Below are 17,070 nucleotides of genomic sequence, written 5' to 3'. Positions count from 1 at the left end.
GTAAGTAGCCTACTTTGTAGCCTACAGAACGGGACAAAGTGACCCATTACACCGGTGGCTGCAGGAGCCTGTGGTGCATGGAGGACAGTTCAACACTCCTTGCTGGACAGGATCAACAGGGACAGAAGTGTTCAACACTCCTTGCTGGACAGGATCAACAGGGACAGAAGTGTTCAACACTCCCTGCTGGACAGGATCAACAGGGACAGAAGTGTTCAACACTCCCTGCTGGACAGGATCAACAGGGACAGAAGTGTTCAACACTCCCTGCTGGACAGGATCAACAGGGACAAGTGTTCAACACTCCCTGCTGGACAGGATCAACAGGGACAGAAGTGTTCAACACTCCCTGCTGGACAGGATCAACAGGGACAAGTGTTCAACACTCCCTGCTGGACAGGATCAACAGGGACAGAAGTGTTCAACACTCCCTGCTGGACAGGATCAACAGGGACAGAAGTGTTCAACACTCCCTGCTGGACAGGATCAACAGGGACAAGTGTTCAACACTCCTTGCTGGACAGGATCAACAGGGACAAGTGTTCTGCAGAGCAGGATTTAAAACTTTTGGGTCCATAATGAACATTGTTGGGCCTGAGTTGGATAATGCAGCTGCTCTTGCAGCCGGTCTGGGAGTGAGATCTGTGAGGATCATACATGAGGTGCTTGAATATTGGAAGAGGTGTTTTACCTGGTCATTAATGTGTTTTATTGAATATGAAAAATGGGTTTGTTGTGCCTCACAAAGATGACCCTTTTCCTTGTCTGGGTATTTGACCCAGTTTTGAAAACGATACTGGGGTTTTCTTTGGATGAAAAAACTTGCAGTTTGTTATGTTAATCTAGAACGGTGTGTCTGTGGTTCTCCAGCTGCACAAAGGCAGAGCAAGAGGCTCTACAGAGGGTGGTGAAGGCGGCAGGCAGGATCGCCGGGACTCCTCTACCAAACATCACCTCCGTCTTCACCTCCCGCTGCCTCCACCGCTCCAATTGTATCATCAAGGACCAGTCTCACCCAGCACATCACCTCTTTCAGCTCCTTCCCTCAGGGAGGAGATACCGGTCCATAAATGCAAAGAGTTCAAGATTTATGAACAGCTTTTTCCCCCAAGCAGTCGGACTTAAATTCTCATTGACTGTCCCCTCACGTGCACCAAGTTTCAACTTTCTTTATTAGTTGTCATACAGGAATACAGAATACTTTTGCATGAAATGCTTCTTTCTGTTTTGCTCCTGAGAGTGTGCTAGATAAAATAACTAGATAGTATAATATAAGTATAAAATAGAAAGTCAAGTACGTAAACAAGTGTAAACAAAACAAAAATGTTCAATATACATATATACAGTATATGTACAGTATACAATGCAGATACAGTACAGTGTAGAAATGGTGAGGTATAGCTTAGCTTGTGGTGGTGAGGTGCAATGAGGTGTATGAGATTGATGTGCAAATCTCCTTACCAATATTTGATTTGATTTGATATTTTTTATTTTCGTGTCTTACATACAGATGTATGCCCAGCCCATATGGGCTTACAAGACACATAACAATAAGTATATAATAATATACTTTACCAATTACTTAACAAATGACATAGACCAAGATGGCCATAAAAAAATACAAGAAAATACAATAAAACGTAATATAACACAAGCTGTACTCAATGTAAATAAACAGAAAAACAAGGTGAATTCAAAAACAATTATATAGGATACAGTGTGTTTTGTCTCAGGTGCCATGCCTTCTCCAAAAATCCTGCAAAACCGAAGATGTCCTCCACAAAAAAACAACTCAACATACAACTCTCAGACTGCCAAAACAAATCTGGGTTTACAATTTGAATTTTCTCAAATAAAGCCCTCCTCAAAGTGGTGTACAAAGGGCAATAAAAAACAAAATGATATTCATCCTCCACCACTCCCAGATCACACAGAACACACAACCGCTCCTCCTCAGGTTTACCCTGGAATCTACCCACTTCCACCGCCAATGGCAGGGTGCCAGACCTCAACTGGGCACACAGAGACCTCCGTCTTCTCTTTAAGTTTAACATTACATAAGGTTCAGTAAAATACTCATTTTTAATTGCAACATATTTTCTAAGTTTAGGTTTTTTCCAAATCTCCACCTTCCACTTATCCTGATGGATTGTTGATAATTTTGTTTTAATTATGTGAACCTTACACTGCAAATTGTTCATAAAAATCATACTCAAGTCAGTAGAAGAATAAATCATGGACATCTCTCTTGACCAGGGATGACCGTGTGCTCTGTCCCAATTAAAAATCTTTTTTGTCACCCTGCCATTTGGCAGCTGGACCAGGCGGTTCCATAACTTCACCTTTTTGCTTGACCAAGCAAGAGTCCCACCCCATGTCCCCTATAAATATAAATAAATACCAATAAATATAACGTGTGTTAGTGTCTAAAGTGGGTGCTACAGTGTGTTGTTTATTTAAAGTGAGTGTGTGGATGTGGGTGTACTTGATGGTTTGTTATTATTCATTGAGCTTCCTGATGGCCTGGGTCTCTCTGTGCTTGCCATGAGACTCCGGTATCGGTTGCCTGACCGCAGCAGTTCAAAGAGGCAGTTGTTTATGGCGGCTGGGTGGCACAGCGGACATTGCGCTCGTCACCAACGCAAGAGACACCAGGTTCGAATCCGGCTGTCGGCGTTGCCTCCGGCTTGGGCTGGCCGTCATACTAACTCAATTGGCAGAGTTAGTGGGTGGAAGTCGATGGGTGGTAATCTGGACGTTGTGGACAGCGACTCCTACAGGTCGGTTGGGGGACGCCTGCACAGCAGAGACAGGAAATGGCGGGGGTAGTGTGAGCCTCCCACACGTTACACCTCGCCAATGAGAGTCCGCACTGGCAGGTGAAAAGATGTGACAGGCTGCCTCCTCGTGTATCGGAGGGGACACGTGATGCAAGGCTTCTATCCTCCCTACAACCCGCCAGTGGGGGCATGTGCGAGCAACGTTCAAGACAGGGGAGGGGAGAATTGGCACAGCAAAGTCAGCATGTTTGGGTGGCTGGGGTCTTTGATTATTCTCTTAGCCTTACCCATGCAGCGCTTGTTGTAAATGTCTTGGAGAGTGGGAAGCCCCCCTCCAATTGTGCATTCGGCTGAACGGGCCACTCTCTGTAGTCTGCTACGGTCTTGTGCAGTGCTATTCCCAAACCAGGAGGTGATATTGCCAGTCAGGATGCTCTCTATTGTGCATGAGTAGAAGTTCTTTTTTTTTTATCAAATTTTTTTATTATTACTTAACATGAAAACAAGACAATACAATAACCATAATAACAATACACAGAACTTCACAGGGAGATAACAGAACAATAATAATAAAAGAAATAACAATTTATAAAAACAGAGTACAACATTTTAATTTAAAGGGGTACTATCTTACAATTGGCCTTTCCCAGTATTCAGTACCGTTTCCCGGCCGTGTGGCTCTATATCAATAACACTTATGTCTCTAATTCTCATATTGGCACACTCTTCCAATTCCCCTCACATCCCTCACCCTCACCAAACTGAGTCATCTCAAAACGTGCATATCAGTGATGTCAGAGATTTCCAGCTGCATAACAATGTGGCAATTGTCACCAGGCCACACAGTGGTTGGAGCCCAGCCTCAAAACGGCTTAAGATCCTGAGGTAGAAAAACGCTGCCCCTGAGTACCCGACCAGAAATACAAAACAATGAACCTTTCCGAAAAACAAAAACCTACAGAGTGTTCCATAGACTCACAGGAACCGTGCAAAAGTGCCCAAACAGTGAAGAAATAGCAAAATAGCTCCCCCCAATAAAATTCCCCCAGTTAAAGTTAAGAAGGACAAGACAAAAGACAAGACAGACAAGAGATTTCCTCCTCCCCCTCCCATGAGACCGCCGGACTCCCCCGAACAAGCACCTCAACCCCGCTCAGCCGCACACGGCGGTCCTGACCTTCTCAGCTGTTGCAAACCACAGGTCAATACCAGCCTGCCCCACCCCATTCACCCGCGCCGTGGATATCTCAAGATAAATCACATCCAACAGTGTTAGGGACCAGTTAATCACTGTGAGCTTCTCAGGCTCCTTCCACCTCAATGCTATTAGCTTCTTCGCTGCTGTGACGCCCGCTAGGACAACCCTTTTCAGTTGTACGGACGCGGGTAGTGTTGTTATATCGTTCAGGAGTAGCGTAACAGCTGTGAATGGGATAGTTAAGTCACACAGATCTGAAAGTTTGTCCGTTATTGACCTCCAGAAGCGGGCCACTGGTGGGCAATCCCAATACATATGCATATAAGTGCCAGCGGCCCTTTGAGAGCACAAAGTGCACCGAGAGTCGGTTATCAGTCCCATAGCAAATAACTTCCTAGGTGTAAGATAGGTCCTATGAATATAATTAAAATTAATTTGCTGGTGATTGGGGTTGCGGGAAGACAATGCCACATCATCCCAGTCAAACTCGGGGTCCAACTCCGGGATATCCACACGCCAGATTGTATCCAATGACACATTTTTATACGTGGATTGAATTAAGAGCGTATAAAAGTCTGAGACAAACCCTCTGGAGGTCGTCCTGTCCACTATGAGCCTGAGGAAGGGGTGTGGTTGCAAAGCTTGAGCCCACGGCACGCCATGCGCCCTCAGCGCTGACCTTAGTTGAAGGTAAAGAAAGAAGGACTCGCCGGGAAGATCATAAAATTCTCTTAAGTCCTGAAACGCCCGAAGGCCGTTCTTATCATAAATATCCTCCAGAGTATGAACTCCCCTCCTTTGCCATTGAGGAATACTAACCGGCTTGTGCCCAACAAGTAGTTGCTGATTATAAAAAATTGGAGAGTCCAGGTGCCATGGGCATTTAACCCCACACGACTTCTGTACATTACGCCACGTTTGGATCACGTGAGTTATGATCGGTCCATACCTCAGTCGGCATTTCGAAATAGGGACAGTGGAGTACACTACATCCTGCAATCTTAGCGGTGAAACCGCCACCGCTTCTAAGGAGCGCCAAGATACAGCCTCTACAGGGTCTAGCCAGCACATCAGAGGTCTCAGTGAAAAGGACCAGAAATAAAGCTTAAAATCAGGGATTGCGAGGCCCCCATCTTGTTTCCTACGTTGAGTAGTAGCTCTTTTGATTCTCTGGCGTTTGTTATTCCAGATAAACTTAGATACCATCGATTGTACCTTGCGCCAATGGTCTATTGGAGGGGGCAGGGGGAGCATTGAGCTAACAAAATGTATCCTAGGCAGGACGTTCATTTTGATTATGGAAGCCCGGGCTTGTAAGGAGTTAGGAAGGGACGACCACCTGTCTAGATCCTGGCGTATTTTATCATAAGTACCCGTGAAGTTGTACTTAGTAGTTTGACTCAGAGTGGGGAATATCTCTATGCCCAAGTATTTAAAATGTTCCACTATGGGGATATCAGCTGGTAGTCGCACCGCCTTGGCCAGCTCATTAAGACGTAGGCAGGCTGATTTGTTCCAGTTAATCTTAAAGCCTGACAATTTACCAAAGTCGTCGATTATTCCCAGTAATTTTGTGGCCGACCGGGAGGGGTCATCCATAAAAATCAGTAGGTCATCCGCATAGAGAGCAATTTTGTGTGGTGTATTATTGATCATTATGGGGACGATGTCCTCCGATTGCCTAATAAATTGGGCCAATGGTTCGAGGGAAAGTGCGAATAGTCCTGGGCTCAGAGGACAACCCTGTCTAGAAGATCTGGAGACTGGAAAAGCATGAGTAGAAGTTCTTAAGGATCTTCTGACTCACTTGGAACTTCCTTAGGCGCCTAAGGAAGTAGAGGCGTTGTCGTGCCTTCTTGATAACACTCAATGTGTGTGGTCCATGTCAAGTCATCGAATATGTGGACTCCGATGTACTTAAAACTGTTCACTCTCTCAACCGGTGCCCCGTCAGGGGCTGTAGTCCCTGACCCCCGACCTCCTAAAGTCCACAATTATCTCTTTTGTTTTGCTGACGTTCAGGGAGAGGCTGTTCTCTTGACACCATCCCGCTAGAACCTTTACCTCTTCCAGGTAGGCCCTCTCATCGTTTGCAGAGATCAGGCCCACCACTACTGTGTTGTCAACAAATTTGATGATTGTGTTGTTGTTCCGCTGTGCCACACAGTCATGTATGTACAGGGAGTAGAGGAGGGGACTCAGAACACAGCCCTTGGGGGCCCCTATGTTGAGTGTGATGGATGAGGAGGTGCAGTTGCCTGCTCTCACTACCTGGGGTCTGCCCGTCAGGAAGTCCAAGACCCACTGGCAGAGGTCATAGTTCAAGCCCAGGTCCCTGAGCTTGGCTATGAGTTTGGAGGGGACTATGGCATTGAATGCTGAGCTGTAGTCGATGAATAGCATTCTCACATAGTTCCCCTGCCTCTTGTCCAGGTGTGATGCTGCTGTGTGCAGCACATGGGCTATGGCGTCCTCCGTGGACCTGTTGGAGCGATATGCAAATTGCAGGGGGTCCAGGTTTATGGGGAAGGAGGAACAGATGTAGCCCTTCACTAGCTTCTCAAAGCACTTCATGGCTATGGAGGTGAGAGCTACAGGGCGGTAGTCGTTGAGGCAAGCAGGCTTGGATTTTTTGGGTACAGGGATAATGGTGGACTTCTTCAGACAGGTGGGGATGACAGCCTGTTCTAAGGACCATGCACTTTACCTGGACTTGATAACCATTATGTTTACCGCTCATCATGCACTTTAAAATATTCTGTTATATGTACAGTGTACAGTGTTACATGTATGTTGTACTACGGTCTGTGGGAGCTCCCCTGAAATTTCGTTGTATACTTGTGTGCAATGACAATTAAAAGTCTATTCTATTCTATTCTAGAAGAAGAAAAAGGAAAAGTGTTGGTGAAATGTTTGAACAAGTTACATAACAGGGACGACACACCTTGGCTACTTGAGTCTAGAAGGTGATGTCTGCTTGGAGGAGTCTGTAAAAACCATTGACCAAATAAAATTGCAGATTTACAATGGAGAATCTTACATGGAATAGTTGCGGTTAACACTTTTATTTCAGTAATAATAAATAACAATGTTAGTTAAGTTGTCCTTTTGTTCCATTGTTATCTTGAATGTAAACGGTTGGCACCTTGTTTCAATTTGTTAAAGCCCAACTTGCAGGTTAAACCCTACTGATCAATTATGGGTAGTTTACATCATTGTTATATAATTTCATTATTTATTTTTTTCCATTTGACGCCGGAAATGCCACTCAGAAATGGTTAAAAAGGTCCACGCACGAATAACATGCACAAGCAAATTAAAAAGCTTATCAGAGCTATCGGGGCCATGACGTCACGTGGGGTATCTTTCCCCTACTTCTGATCCACTACAAGGAGTTTTGACGAGTGCAGAAAGCTATTTCCTTGATCCAAATGGACGCCTTACAAGACGCAAATGGGTTTAATTCGCGGAGACTTTGATGGACCAGCTACAACTGGTTGAAACAAGGTAGTTATAATGTTTTTAATGTCGTAAAAAAAGAACTACATTTACCACTAAATGTTGTTCAGTACAGCAGCGCTACTGGTCTGTGGGCTGTCGCCTTATCCCCGAGTCATAGTATCAAGCTGGCTATATGGCTCTGGCTAACGTTACCCCGCTAACGTTAGCATTGTCTACTGTCGTGCATGTAAAAGAGTTTTGGGAACGAGTAAAATGTGTAGGTCCTCTTCTCAGACCTGTGGGGCAAAGCACTGCTGCACACACCATTTTAAATCGGGTGATGTTAGGAGTTTCGAGAATGCTGGCTAGCAAGCTATGCGCCCCGGCATGTTGATACGATAGTAGCCCCTTTAGCTCCACTCGGTGCATCAGTGACGATAGCTATGAGCTAACTAACGCTACAAGCTCAAACACCTTATAACTACTACTATTGTCGTGTCCATAAGTTCCCTGGCATAATACTTGTGAGGACAAAGGTATACAAAGAGGAGAGAACCATTTTAAATCGGGTGATGTTAGGAGTTTCGAGAATGCTGGCTGCTAAGCTAAGCTACGTTAGCTAACTTAGCTAGCTTCTAACGGTGTATACACTATGTACAACGACACAATGATTTTCATTATTACAAATATGGTAACGTGGTTGTGGCTTTTACAAATAGTGGTTAGCTTTAGAGATGGATGCTATGATCACGGAGCAATAGTGTTGTTAGGTGACCGTGAAACAGATACATTTTCATTCATTACTCCTCGGCTAGTAGTAGCAAGGCTCTCTGCCTGCCACTAGCTGTGTGTGACTCTCGGAGCCCCCTGGTGCCCTGCACCTCACGTGACGACATCAGCATTTCGATTACACGCGCACGTTATGAACCATTGATTAAAATATCCACGTGCGTGGTGATTGTGTTGGGCAGACAAAATGTTTGATAAAAACGCTAAACTGGGTCAATTTCAATAATTTTTTTTCCCTTCTTCATGAAAGTCACCGTTGGCCTAGTCCACATTGTTTATTGAACAAAAATACAACCTGCAAGTTGGCCTTTAAGGAAATTGTTAGGAAAGGTAGGGGACAAACTTTCAAACTTTCATCTGTGGGTTTAAATACAAGCAGTCTGAAATAAACTAATATCAGCTTGAACTTTGTGTTGGGACAATCCAAAATGGCCATGTACATAAGTAGAAAGAAGAAGATTGATGATGATGTGGTTTTATTATGTACAAGGATGATGAAAGCCTGTACGAGATGAAGGACTTGGATCAGTTCACAATGATCTGGGCTTATGGTGACATGCTCTGCTCTGTGACAGAGGAACAACTTCTTTTGGCTATGTGTTTATTTATTGTGTCTTTGGAAATTATTGTATCTAAATAGAAACATGAAGAAGAGATAGAATAAAGTTTTCTCTGTGCCTCTCTCCCTCTCTAGCTCTATACCATACTTGTGATCCAGTCAGGAGGCAGTGATAAGACTCCGGCCGTCATCACCAGGCGGTACTCAGACTTCCAGAAGCTCCATGCCACGCTGCGCCGTAACCATGGCGACCAGATGGAGCGCGTCTGCTTTCCACGTAAGACTCTAGGAACAGAAAAAGGAGGAAGGGTCTGTTTCCAGTGCCTTTTCCATGCATTCATGATTTGGATGTTTTCCATTGATTGGTGATTGCCCTACTTCATGATTCCATTGCAACACATCGTCTGTTGGAGGGGAGTTAGCTGGTAAACATGAATGAGACTTTTGTCTGTTGCAACGTCAAAAACAAGGCTTAGATATGATATTTATCAATAAATTTTTACTACACTTCTATAATGAAGAAAGGCTTTAATCATTTGGCGTACAGTACAGCTTCTGTTGAGTTTGCTCCCCTCTCACGTGAAGCAGTATTCCTACTGGTTACATAGTGATGTATTAAATTGAATTAAATCGTTATTTTCAAACATGTGAACATTTTTAATACTGTGACAGACTCTGGGGTATTATTAGTACAGCGGTTAAGCCTTTGAATCAAAGGAATTGTGCACTTTTTCATAAAAGCATGAAACTTCTACCATAGTAAGTCTATACCATGAGGTTTATTTTCAGATGTGGAGGGAAGTCAGATTTGACCTCTGAGGCCCGGGAGATGCCAAATCCAAGATGGCCGCCCAAAATATTCAAAAATCCATAACTTTGGAACCGAACACCGTAGAAAAACACTTAAGGTGTCATTTCCCACCAACTTTAGGGTGCCCATTCTGTTGGTGATATCTTTGAGACCAATAGCATTCAAGAAAATAGATTTATGTTAAAGTCAAGGCAAAAACACATCAAAATATAAATGTTTTATGTACCCTAAAACATGATTTGATTAATTTATTTGTAGTCTTTGTATTATTCAGCTATTAGTTATTATTTCCTGGGATGTGTGACAAATGTTATTCCTTCCCAGCACATAATTATCACTGTGACCCCCTAGAACACAGCCAAGATCTTCTAGTCATTGACACAAGAGACATCATGGATACCAAAGTAGCCGACACTGTGAGAAGGATCAAGACCCTTGGTGAGGAGCAGTACACCGAGTTTGTGACACAAAGGCTGGAAAAGTGTACAACACCTCTCACACAAACACTTCCAAAGAACAAGTTGCCACTGTTCAGTAGGCCACCTGTCAAAGTCAAGTCAAAAGAGAAGGCACAACTTGCAGCATTGAAAAGTGACTGTGGACTTTTTTCAAGGCTGTACATCTCGTGCAAAACACGAGATGGAGACATCAACCATTTATTTTCCCATAAAAACCAGGCAGCACCCCCAGCTCTATCAACTGGAGGAAAACTTCGGTTTGGTGTTAAAGCAGATCTACTTCGCTGCCTGGAGTCAAATCTGCTGGAAAACAAGAGTGTCCCTGAGTCTGATGCAGTGATTCTAGATGGTGCAGCTGTAGTTCAAATGCTGAATCCAAAGACATCAAGAACATTCCAGGAGTATGGTGAAACAGTGTTTGCACCATACATCTCTGCTCAACTAGAGGTAAGCGCCTGTGTTGACCTTGTCTGGGATGTATACCTGTCTGCCAGCCTGAAATCCTCCACAAGACAGAAGAGGGGAAAAGGCACAAGGAAAATAGTGGCTCCCCTCACTGTGATGCCCAAGAACTGGATAGACTTCCTTTGGTGTGATGAAAACAAAACAGAGTTGTTTTCCTTCCTGACACAAGAAGCCGTACATTTGCCTCTAGCACAGGGCAAGGAACTGTACGCAACAGATGGAACTGGAGTCCTCTGCTTTCCTGCTGATTCATGTGTGGCCTGCCTTGCCCCATGTATGCAGGAGGAGGCTGACACTCGGCTTCTTCTGCATGTGGCAGATGCTGTGCAGAAGGGTTGTAGGAAAGTGACCATACGCACCGTTGACACAGATGTGGTGGTTTTGGCAGTGTCTTCTTTTAGCAGAATAGCTCCTGATGAACTGTGGGTTTCCTTTGGTGTTGGGTCGAGTGTCCGGTTCATTGCCATTCATCAACTGGTTGCCACAATGACTTCAGTCAAGTGTCTGACTCTCCCTGTCTTTCATGCTTTCACTGGGTGCGACAAGTTCAAGTTTCTTTAATAGTTGTCATACAGAAGTACAGAATACCTTTATACAAAATGCTTCTTACTGTTACGCTCCAGAGACTGTGCTAGACAAGATAAGTATGAAATAACATAGTATAGCATGTAAATTAGAAGTAAAAAATTAGGTCACAGTGTTCAGTATAGACATATGTACAATGTTCGATGCAGAATAGACGTAACTGAGTTACCATATAATATACAATATACTATGCAGTGTACTAATATACAATACTATATAGTGCAAAGCAGAAATGGGATGAGGTACAATTTAGGTACAATTTACATTAACACTTTAATCGCCATGGGTTAAATTCATAATTTACCATCCCTCGCCAGCTCTATTTGTCTATGGAGAAGTTCCCCTTGTTTGCAGGGCTATAACTTTTTAAATTCTATTGCTAAATTGCCATTATTATGGCCCATTCAATGTCCTATATGTATTGTTCAGGGTGTAGCAACGTTAAACTTTTTCATTCACATATTCATACTAAAATATGGTCTAAAGCAGGGGTTCCCAAACTTTTCAGGCCGGGGCCCAGAAAATAAGGCGTCAGAGAGCCGCGGCCCAATGCACATCGTCAGGCTTTTTTTCTTTTTTTTTGCCAGGCGACCGATTTTTTAAGCCAAATATCACTTCAATCCTATTAAGTTAGTTCAAGTTAGTTATTCATTTATATGTGCTATTTATGAGAGGGCTAACTTGTTGCAAAATAATAATGATAATAATAATAGCCTCATTAAAATACTATTGTTGCTTCGGTTGTTTTCAGCGTTTTATGTGCATAATCTGTTATTTAGTTTGAAATGTTCGTTGAAATAAGTAGATTTTTTGTTTTTGTTTATTTATTAAGTTAATATAAAACCATATAGTCACATTTTAGAATACAATAGAATATAATTTTAGAATACAACTAGAAACACTGTCCTGGCCTGCTTCTAAGTTTAGTGGCATGAAAAAAAAAAAAAAAAAAAATAATAATAATAAAAAATAAAATAAAAATAAAAATCTTTTTTCTTTCTTTTTTTTTTAAATCATCTCGCGGCCCACCCGTGGCTGCTCGCGGCCCACATTTGGGTCGCGACCCCGACTTTGGGAACCACTGGTATAAGTATGTTTTTATCGTTTTCTGCAGCTTTCTTCAGAACGTGATTTATAGCCCTAAATGCATTATATTGATGATCAAATACAGTTTGGTAGGAATCTGTGCGAGATAAAAAATTTCAACTGGACGTGGTTCTAGAAGTTTCTATGCATCATCTGATGATAACCGGATGGGCGGGGGATCGTTTATAATTCCGTGGGCAGCGTTAGATGATTCATCCAGAGTGGGTCATATGTTCATCAGATCAGTTAGTATAGAAGACGTTAGAAAATAATGCTGAATCTTACCGTGGCTTCCTCGCGCGGCTGGCAGATGAGCGTGGAACAGAATTTTTTCTATTATGGGATGGAGAAATGCCCGATCCATTTCCAGGTTGTATAATAGTATATACGTCCAAATCATGTTGTTTTTTCGAGTTATTTGCACCGATTGATGTTCACTGTGTCAATACGGAGTCTCTCTAACGATAGCGAGTGCCCGGACCACATATGGATGAGCACTACCGGTTCAAAGGTTAATTTCCGGTTGGCGATCTGCCGATCGGCCACCAGATGGCGCTCTTGAACCGCTAGAGAGTTGAGTGGATCTTTGCAGTGTGTCTCAGGGCTCCGGAAAGGAGATATGATTTCGATGACAGATTTTTGAAATATTGACATCAAAGACGAGTTACGGCGTCTTCGGCAGAATGAGCATGGCTAGGAATGACGTGTAAACTCGTCCACGGCGATCATAGTGTTAAGGTGTACGAGTTGTAGTGCAAATCCTTTATCAATAAATATAAAGTGTGGAGAGTGGGTGCTGCAATGTGTTTGTTTAAAGTGGGTGTGTGCGTGTGGATGTGTGTGCTATGTGCATTTGATGGTTGTTGTGTAGTGTTTATTGTTCGTTGAGCAGCCTGATGGCCTGGGGATAGAAGCTTCTTCTTTTTTTTTTTTTTTTTTTGTCTTTTTCCCCCTCCATTTTCCTCCGATTTTCTCCCATCCCAATGTTAGTCGTATGCCAATTCCCAGTCCCTTCCTGGTCGCTGCGCACTTACCCCCCACAGTCAGATCATCTGGGAGAGTGGAGGCTACCACGTGCTTCCTCCGACACACGTCCAGCCAATCACCGCTTCTTTTCACCTGGCAGCGCGGATTCTCATTGAGAGGGCGTAGCGTGTGGGAGGACCACACTATCCCCCTCAAGTCCAATCCGCGCTTAGCAGGCGCCCCGACCGAACTGTAGGAGTCGCTGTTTACAACGACCCGGACCCACCCCGCCAGCTTCTCCCACCCTCTAATACAGCCAATTGTATTAGTGCAGACGGCCAGCCAAGCTGGTGACAACCCCGGAGCTGTGAGCTGGATTCGAACAGGCGAATCCAGCTCACAGCTCCGGGGCTGGTGACGAACGCAATCTCCGCTCGGCCACCTAACCGCCTGATAGAAGCTTCTTCTGAGTCTTTCTGTTGTCGCCTTGAGACTCCGGTATCGCTTGCCTGACCGCAGCAGTTCAAAGAGGCAGTTGTTCGGGTGGCTGGAGTCCTTAATGATTCTCTTAGCCTTGCCCCTGCACCGCTTGTTGTAAATGTTCTGGAGGGTGGGGAGCCCCCCTCCAATTGTGCGTTCGGCTGAACGTGTCACTCTTTGTAGTCTGCTTCGGTCTTGTGCAGTGCTATTCCCAAACCAGGAGGTGATGTTGCCAGTCAGGATGCTCTCTATTGTACATGAGTAGAAGTTCTTAAGGATCTTCTGACTGACTTGGAACTTCCTTAGGCGCTTGAGGAAGTAGAGGCGTTGTCGTGCCTTCTTCACAACACTGTCAATGTGTGTGGTCCATGTCAAGTCCTCGGATATGTAGGCTCCGAGGTACTTAAAGCTGCTCACTCTCTCAACCGGTGCCCCGTCGATGCTGAGGGGGCTGTAGTCCTTGACCCCCGACCTCCTGAAGTCCACAATCATCTCCTTTGTTTTGCTGACGTTCAGGGAGAGGCTGTTTTCATGGCACCATCCCGCCAGGACCTTGACCTCTTCCAGGTAGGCCCTCTCGTCGTTTGCAGAGATCAGGCCCACCACTACTGTGTCGTCAGCAAATTTGATGATTGTGTTGTTACTCCGCTGAGCCACACAGTCGTGTGTATACAGGGAGTAGAGGAGGGGACTCAGAACACAGCCCTGGGGGGCCCCTATGTTGAGGGTGATGGATGAGGAGGTGCAGTTGCCTGCTCTCACCACCTGGGGTCTGCCCATCAGGAAGTCCAAGACCCACTGGCAGAGGTCATAGTTCAAGCCCAGGTCCCTGAGCTTGGCTATGAGTTTGGAGGGGACTATGGTATTGAATGCCGAGCTGTAGTCGATGAATAGCATTCTCACATAGTTCCCCTTCCTCTTGTCCAGGTGTGATGCTGCTGTGTGCAGCACATGGGCTATGGCGTCCTCCGTGGACCTGTTGGGGCGGTATGCAAATTGCAGGGGGTCCAGGTTGATGGGGAGGGAGGAGCAGATGTAGCCCTTTACTAGCTTCTCAAAGCACTTCATGGCTATGGACGTGAGAGCTACAGGGCGGTAGTCGTTGAGGCAAGCAGGCTTGGATTTTTTTGGGTACAGGGATAATAGTGGACTTCTTCAGGCAGGTGGGGATGACAGCCTGTTCTAAGGACAGGTTAAATATGTCAGTGAATACCGGGGCCAGTTGGTCGGCACAGACTTTTAGGACGCAGCCGGGGATGCCGTCCGGTCCTGCTGCTTTCCTGATATTCACTTTTTTAAAGGTCCGCCTCACCTCATGCTCTGTTACCCTGAACACTGAGCCTCCATCAGCAGACCCCCCCCCCCCATTGCCGTGGCTTGTGGGCTGGTGTTGTTATTACCAGCCTCAAACCTCGCATAGAAGGTGTTGAGGTCATTTGCTAAGGAGATGTCACTGTTCAGTTTGAGGGAGGTGCCTTTGTAGTCTGTCATCGTTTTGAGGCCCTGCCACATAGCTCTGGAGTCAGCCTGTTCAAACTGGAGTTCAATTTGATCCCTGTAGCGCCGTTTTGCCTCTATTACTGTCCTCCTTACGTTGTATCACGCCACCTTGTGGTCATTCATGTTGCCTGCCACCAGGCCGTTGTTGTATGCTGTGGTGCGCGCTTTCAGAGCTTCACGGACGGATTTGTCTACCCAGGGTTTTTGATTTGGGTAAACTTTAATTGTGGTAGTGGGGATTGTTTCTTCCACCAAAGTACGAACAAAGTCCAGCACTGTCTCCGTGTAGTCATTAATGTTATCTGTGTCACGGAACACGCTCCAGTCTGTGCACTCAAGCGCAGCCTGTAGCGTCTCCTCTGACGCCACATCCCATTTCTGCACCTCTCGCGAGACTACTGGAGTGCTCTTGATTCTTTGTTTATATTTTGGTGAAAGAAAGATGGCCGCGCGATCCGATTTTCCGAAGCCACTAGCAGAATGAGCCTTGTATCCACCCTTGAATTGCGTGTAACAGTGGTCTAAAATGTTACCGCCTCTGGTGTTGCAAGTCACATGCTGATAGAAGTCAGGCAAAACCTTTCTCAGATTGGCGCTATTGAAATCACCCACTACTACAATGGCGGCGTCAACGTTCGCTGCCTGGATTCTATTTACCTCATCGTGGAGCTTCGAGAGCGTGGCACCAGTGTTGGCTTGCGGTGGAATATACACTCCGACCAGGATGATCACCGTTAGCTCCCTCGGGAGGAAGAAAGGTCGACACTTGATGGTTATATATTCCAGGTTGGGGCAGCAGTGGTTCGATAGTTCCTTCACGTTGGCTGGATCGCTCCAATTGTTGTTCAACATGAAGGCTATTCCACCTCCACGACGCTGTTTGCCGGATTCTGCTGCTATCCTTGCGGTGAATGAAGAAGTGATCGGCCGGTTGGATGGCGTGATCTGGGACTTCTGGCGACAGCCACGTCTCGACGAAGCAGAGAACATTGCAGTCTCTAACGTCTCTTTGGAATTGAATCCTTGCTCGGATGTTGTCTAGTTTATTGTCTATTGATTGTACATTGGCTAGCAATATACTGGGTAGTGGCGTTCGGTGCCGTCTGGTTCTCAATCTGTTACGGACTCCAGCTCTCTTTCCACGCCGTCTCGGTCCTTTGTCCCTGGGGGCGAGATCCGGTCCTGATGTCCTCAAGATCTCAACAGGCCATTGTTGTGGTTCAGAGAGCTGATCCAGAGAGTAATCCAGTCGGTAAGTTTCCCGTAATCCAATGTCTATAAGTGACTGACGGTCATACACATTAAAGTGGTAGTGGGGATTGTTTCTTCCACCAAAGTACGAACAAAGTCCAGCACTGTCTCTGTGTAGTCATTAATGTTATCTGTGTCACGGAACACGCTCCAGTCTGTGCACTCAAGCGCAGCCTGTAGCGTCTCCTCTGACGCCACATCCCATTTCTGCACCTCTCGCGAGACTACTGGAGTGCTCTTGATTCTTTGTTTATATTTTGGTGAAAGAAAGATGGCCGCGCGATCCGATTTTCCGAAGCCACTAGCAGAATGAGCCTTGTATCCACCCTTGAATTGCGTGTAACAGTGGTCTAAAATGTTACCGCCTCTGGTGTTGCAAGTCACATGCTGATAGAAGTCAGGCAAAACCTTTCTCAGATTGGCGCTATTGAAATCACCCACTACTACAATGGCGGCGTCAACGTTCGCTTCCTGGATTCTATTTACCTCATCGTGGAGCTTCGAGAGCGTGGCACCAGTGTTGGCTTGCGGTGGAATATACACTCCGACCAGGATGATCACCGTTAGCTCCCTCGGGAGGAAGAAAGGTCGACACTTGATGGTTATATATTCCAGGTTGGGGCAGCAGTGGTTCGATAGTTCCTTCACGTTGGCTGGATCGCTCCAATTGTTGTTCAACATGAAGGCTATTCCACCTCCAC

General features: G+C 45.3%; 1 protein-coding gene across 1 annotated transcript in view; it reads left to right on the top strand.

The window, feature by feature from the left end:
- Positions 1-17,070, top strand: part of snx21 (sorting nexin family member 21) — a 55,665-nt gene that overhangs the window by 27,043 nt on the left and 11,552 nt on the right. The window contains exon 4 of the mRNA XM_084333705.1: positions 8,903-9,044. Within this exon, the coding sequence (XP_084189831.1) occupies positions 8,903-9,044 (142 nt within the window). The remainder of the gene's footprint in view (positions 1-8,902; positions 9,045-17,070) is intronic.

The sequence above is a fragment of the Notolepis coatsorum genome, assembly GCF_963971535.1.
Source record: "Notolepis coatsorum genome assembly, chromosome: 17".
Lineage (NCBI taxonomy): Eukaryota > Metazoa > Chordata > Actinopteri > Aulopiformes > Paralepididae > Notolepis > Notolepis coatsorum.
This window is presented reverse-complemented; position numbering and strand designations above follow the sequence as displayed.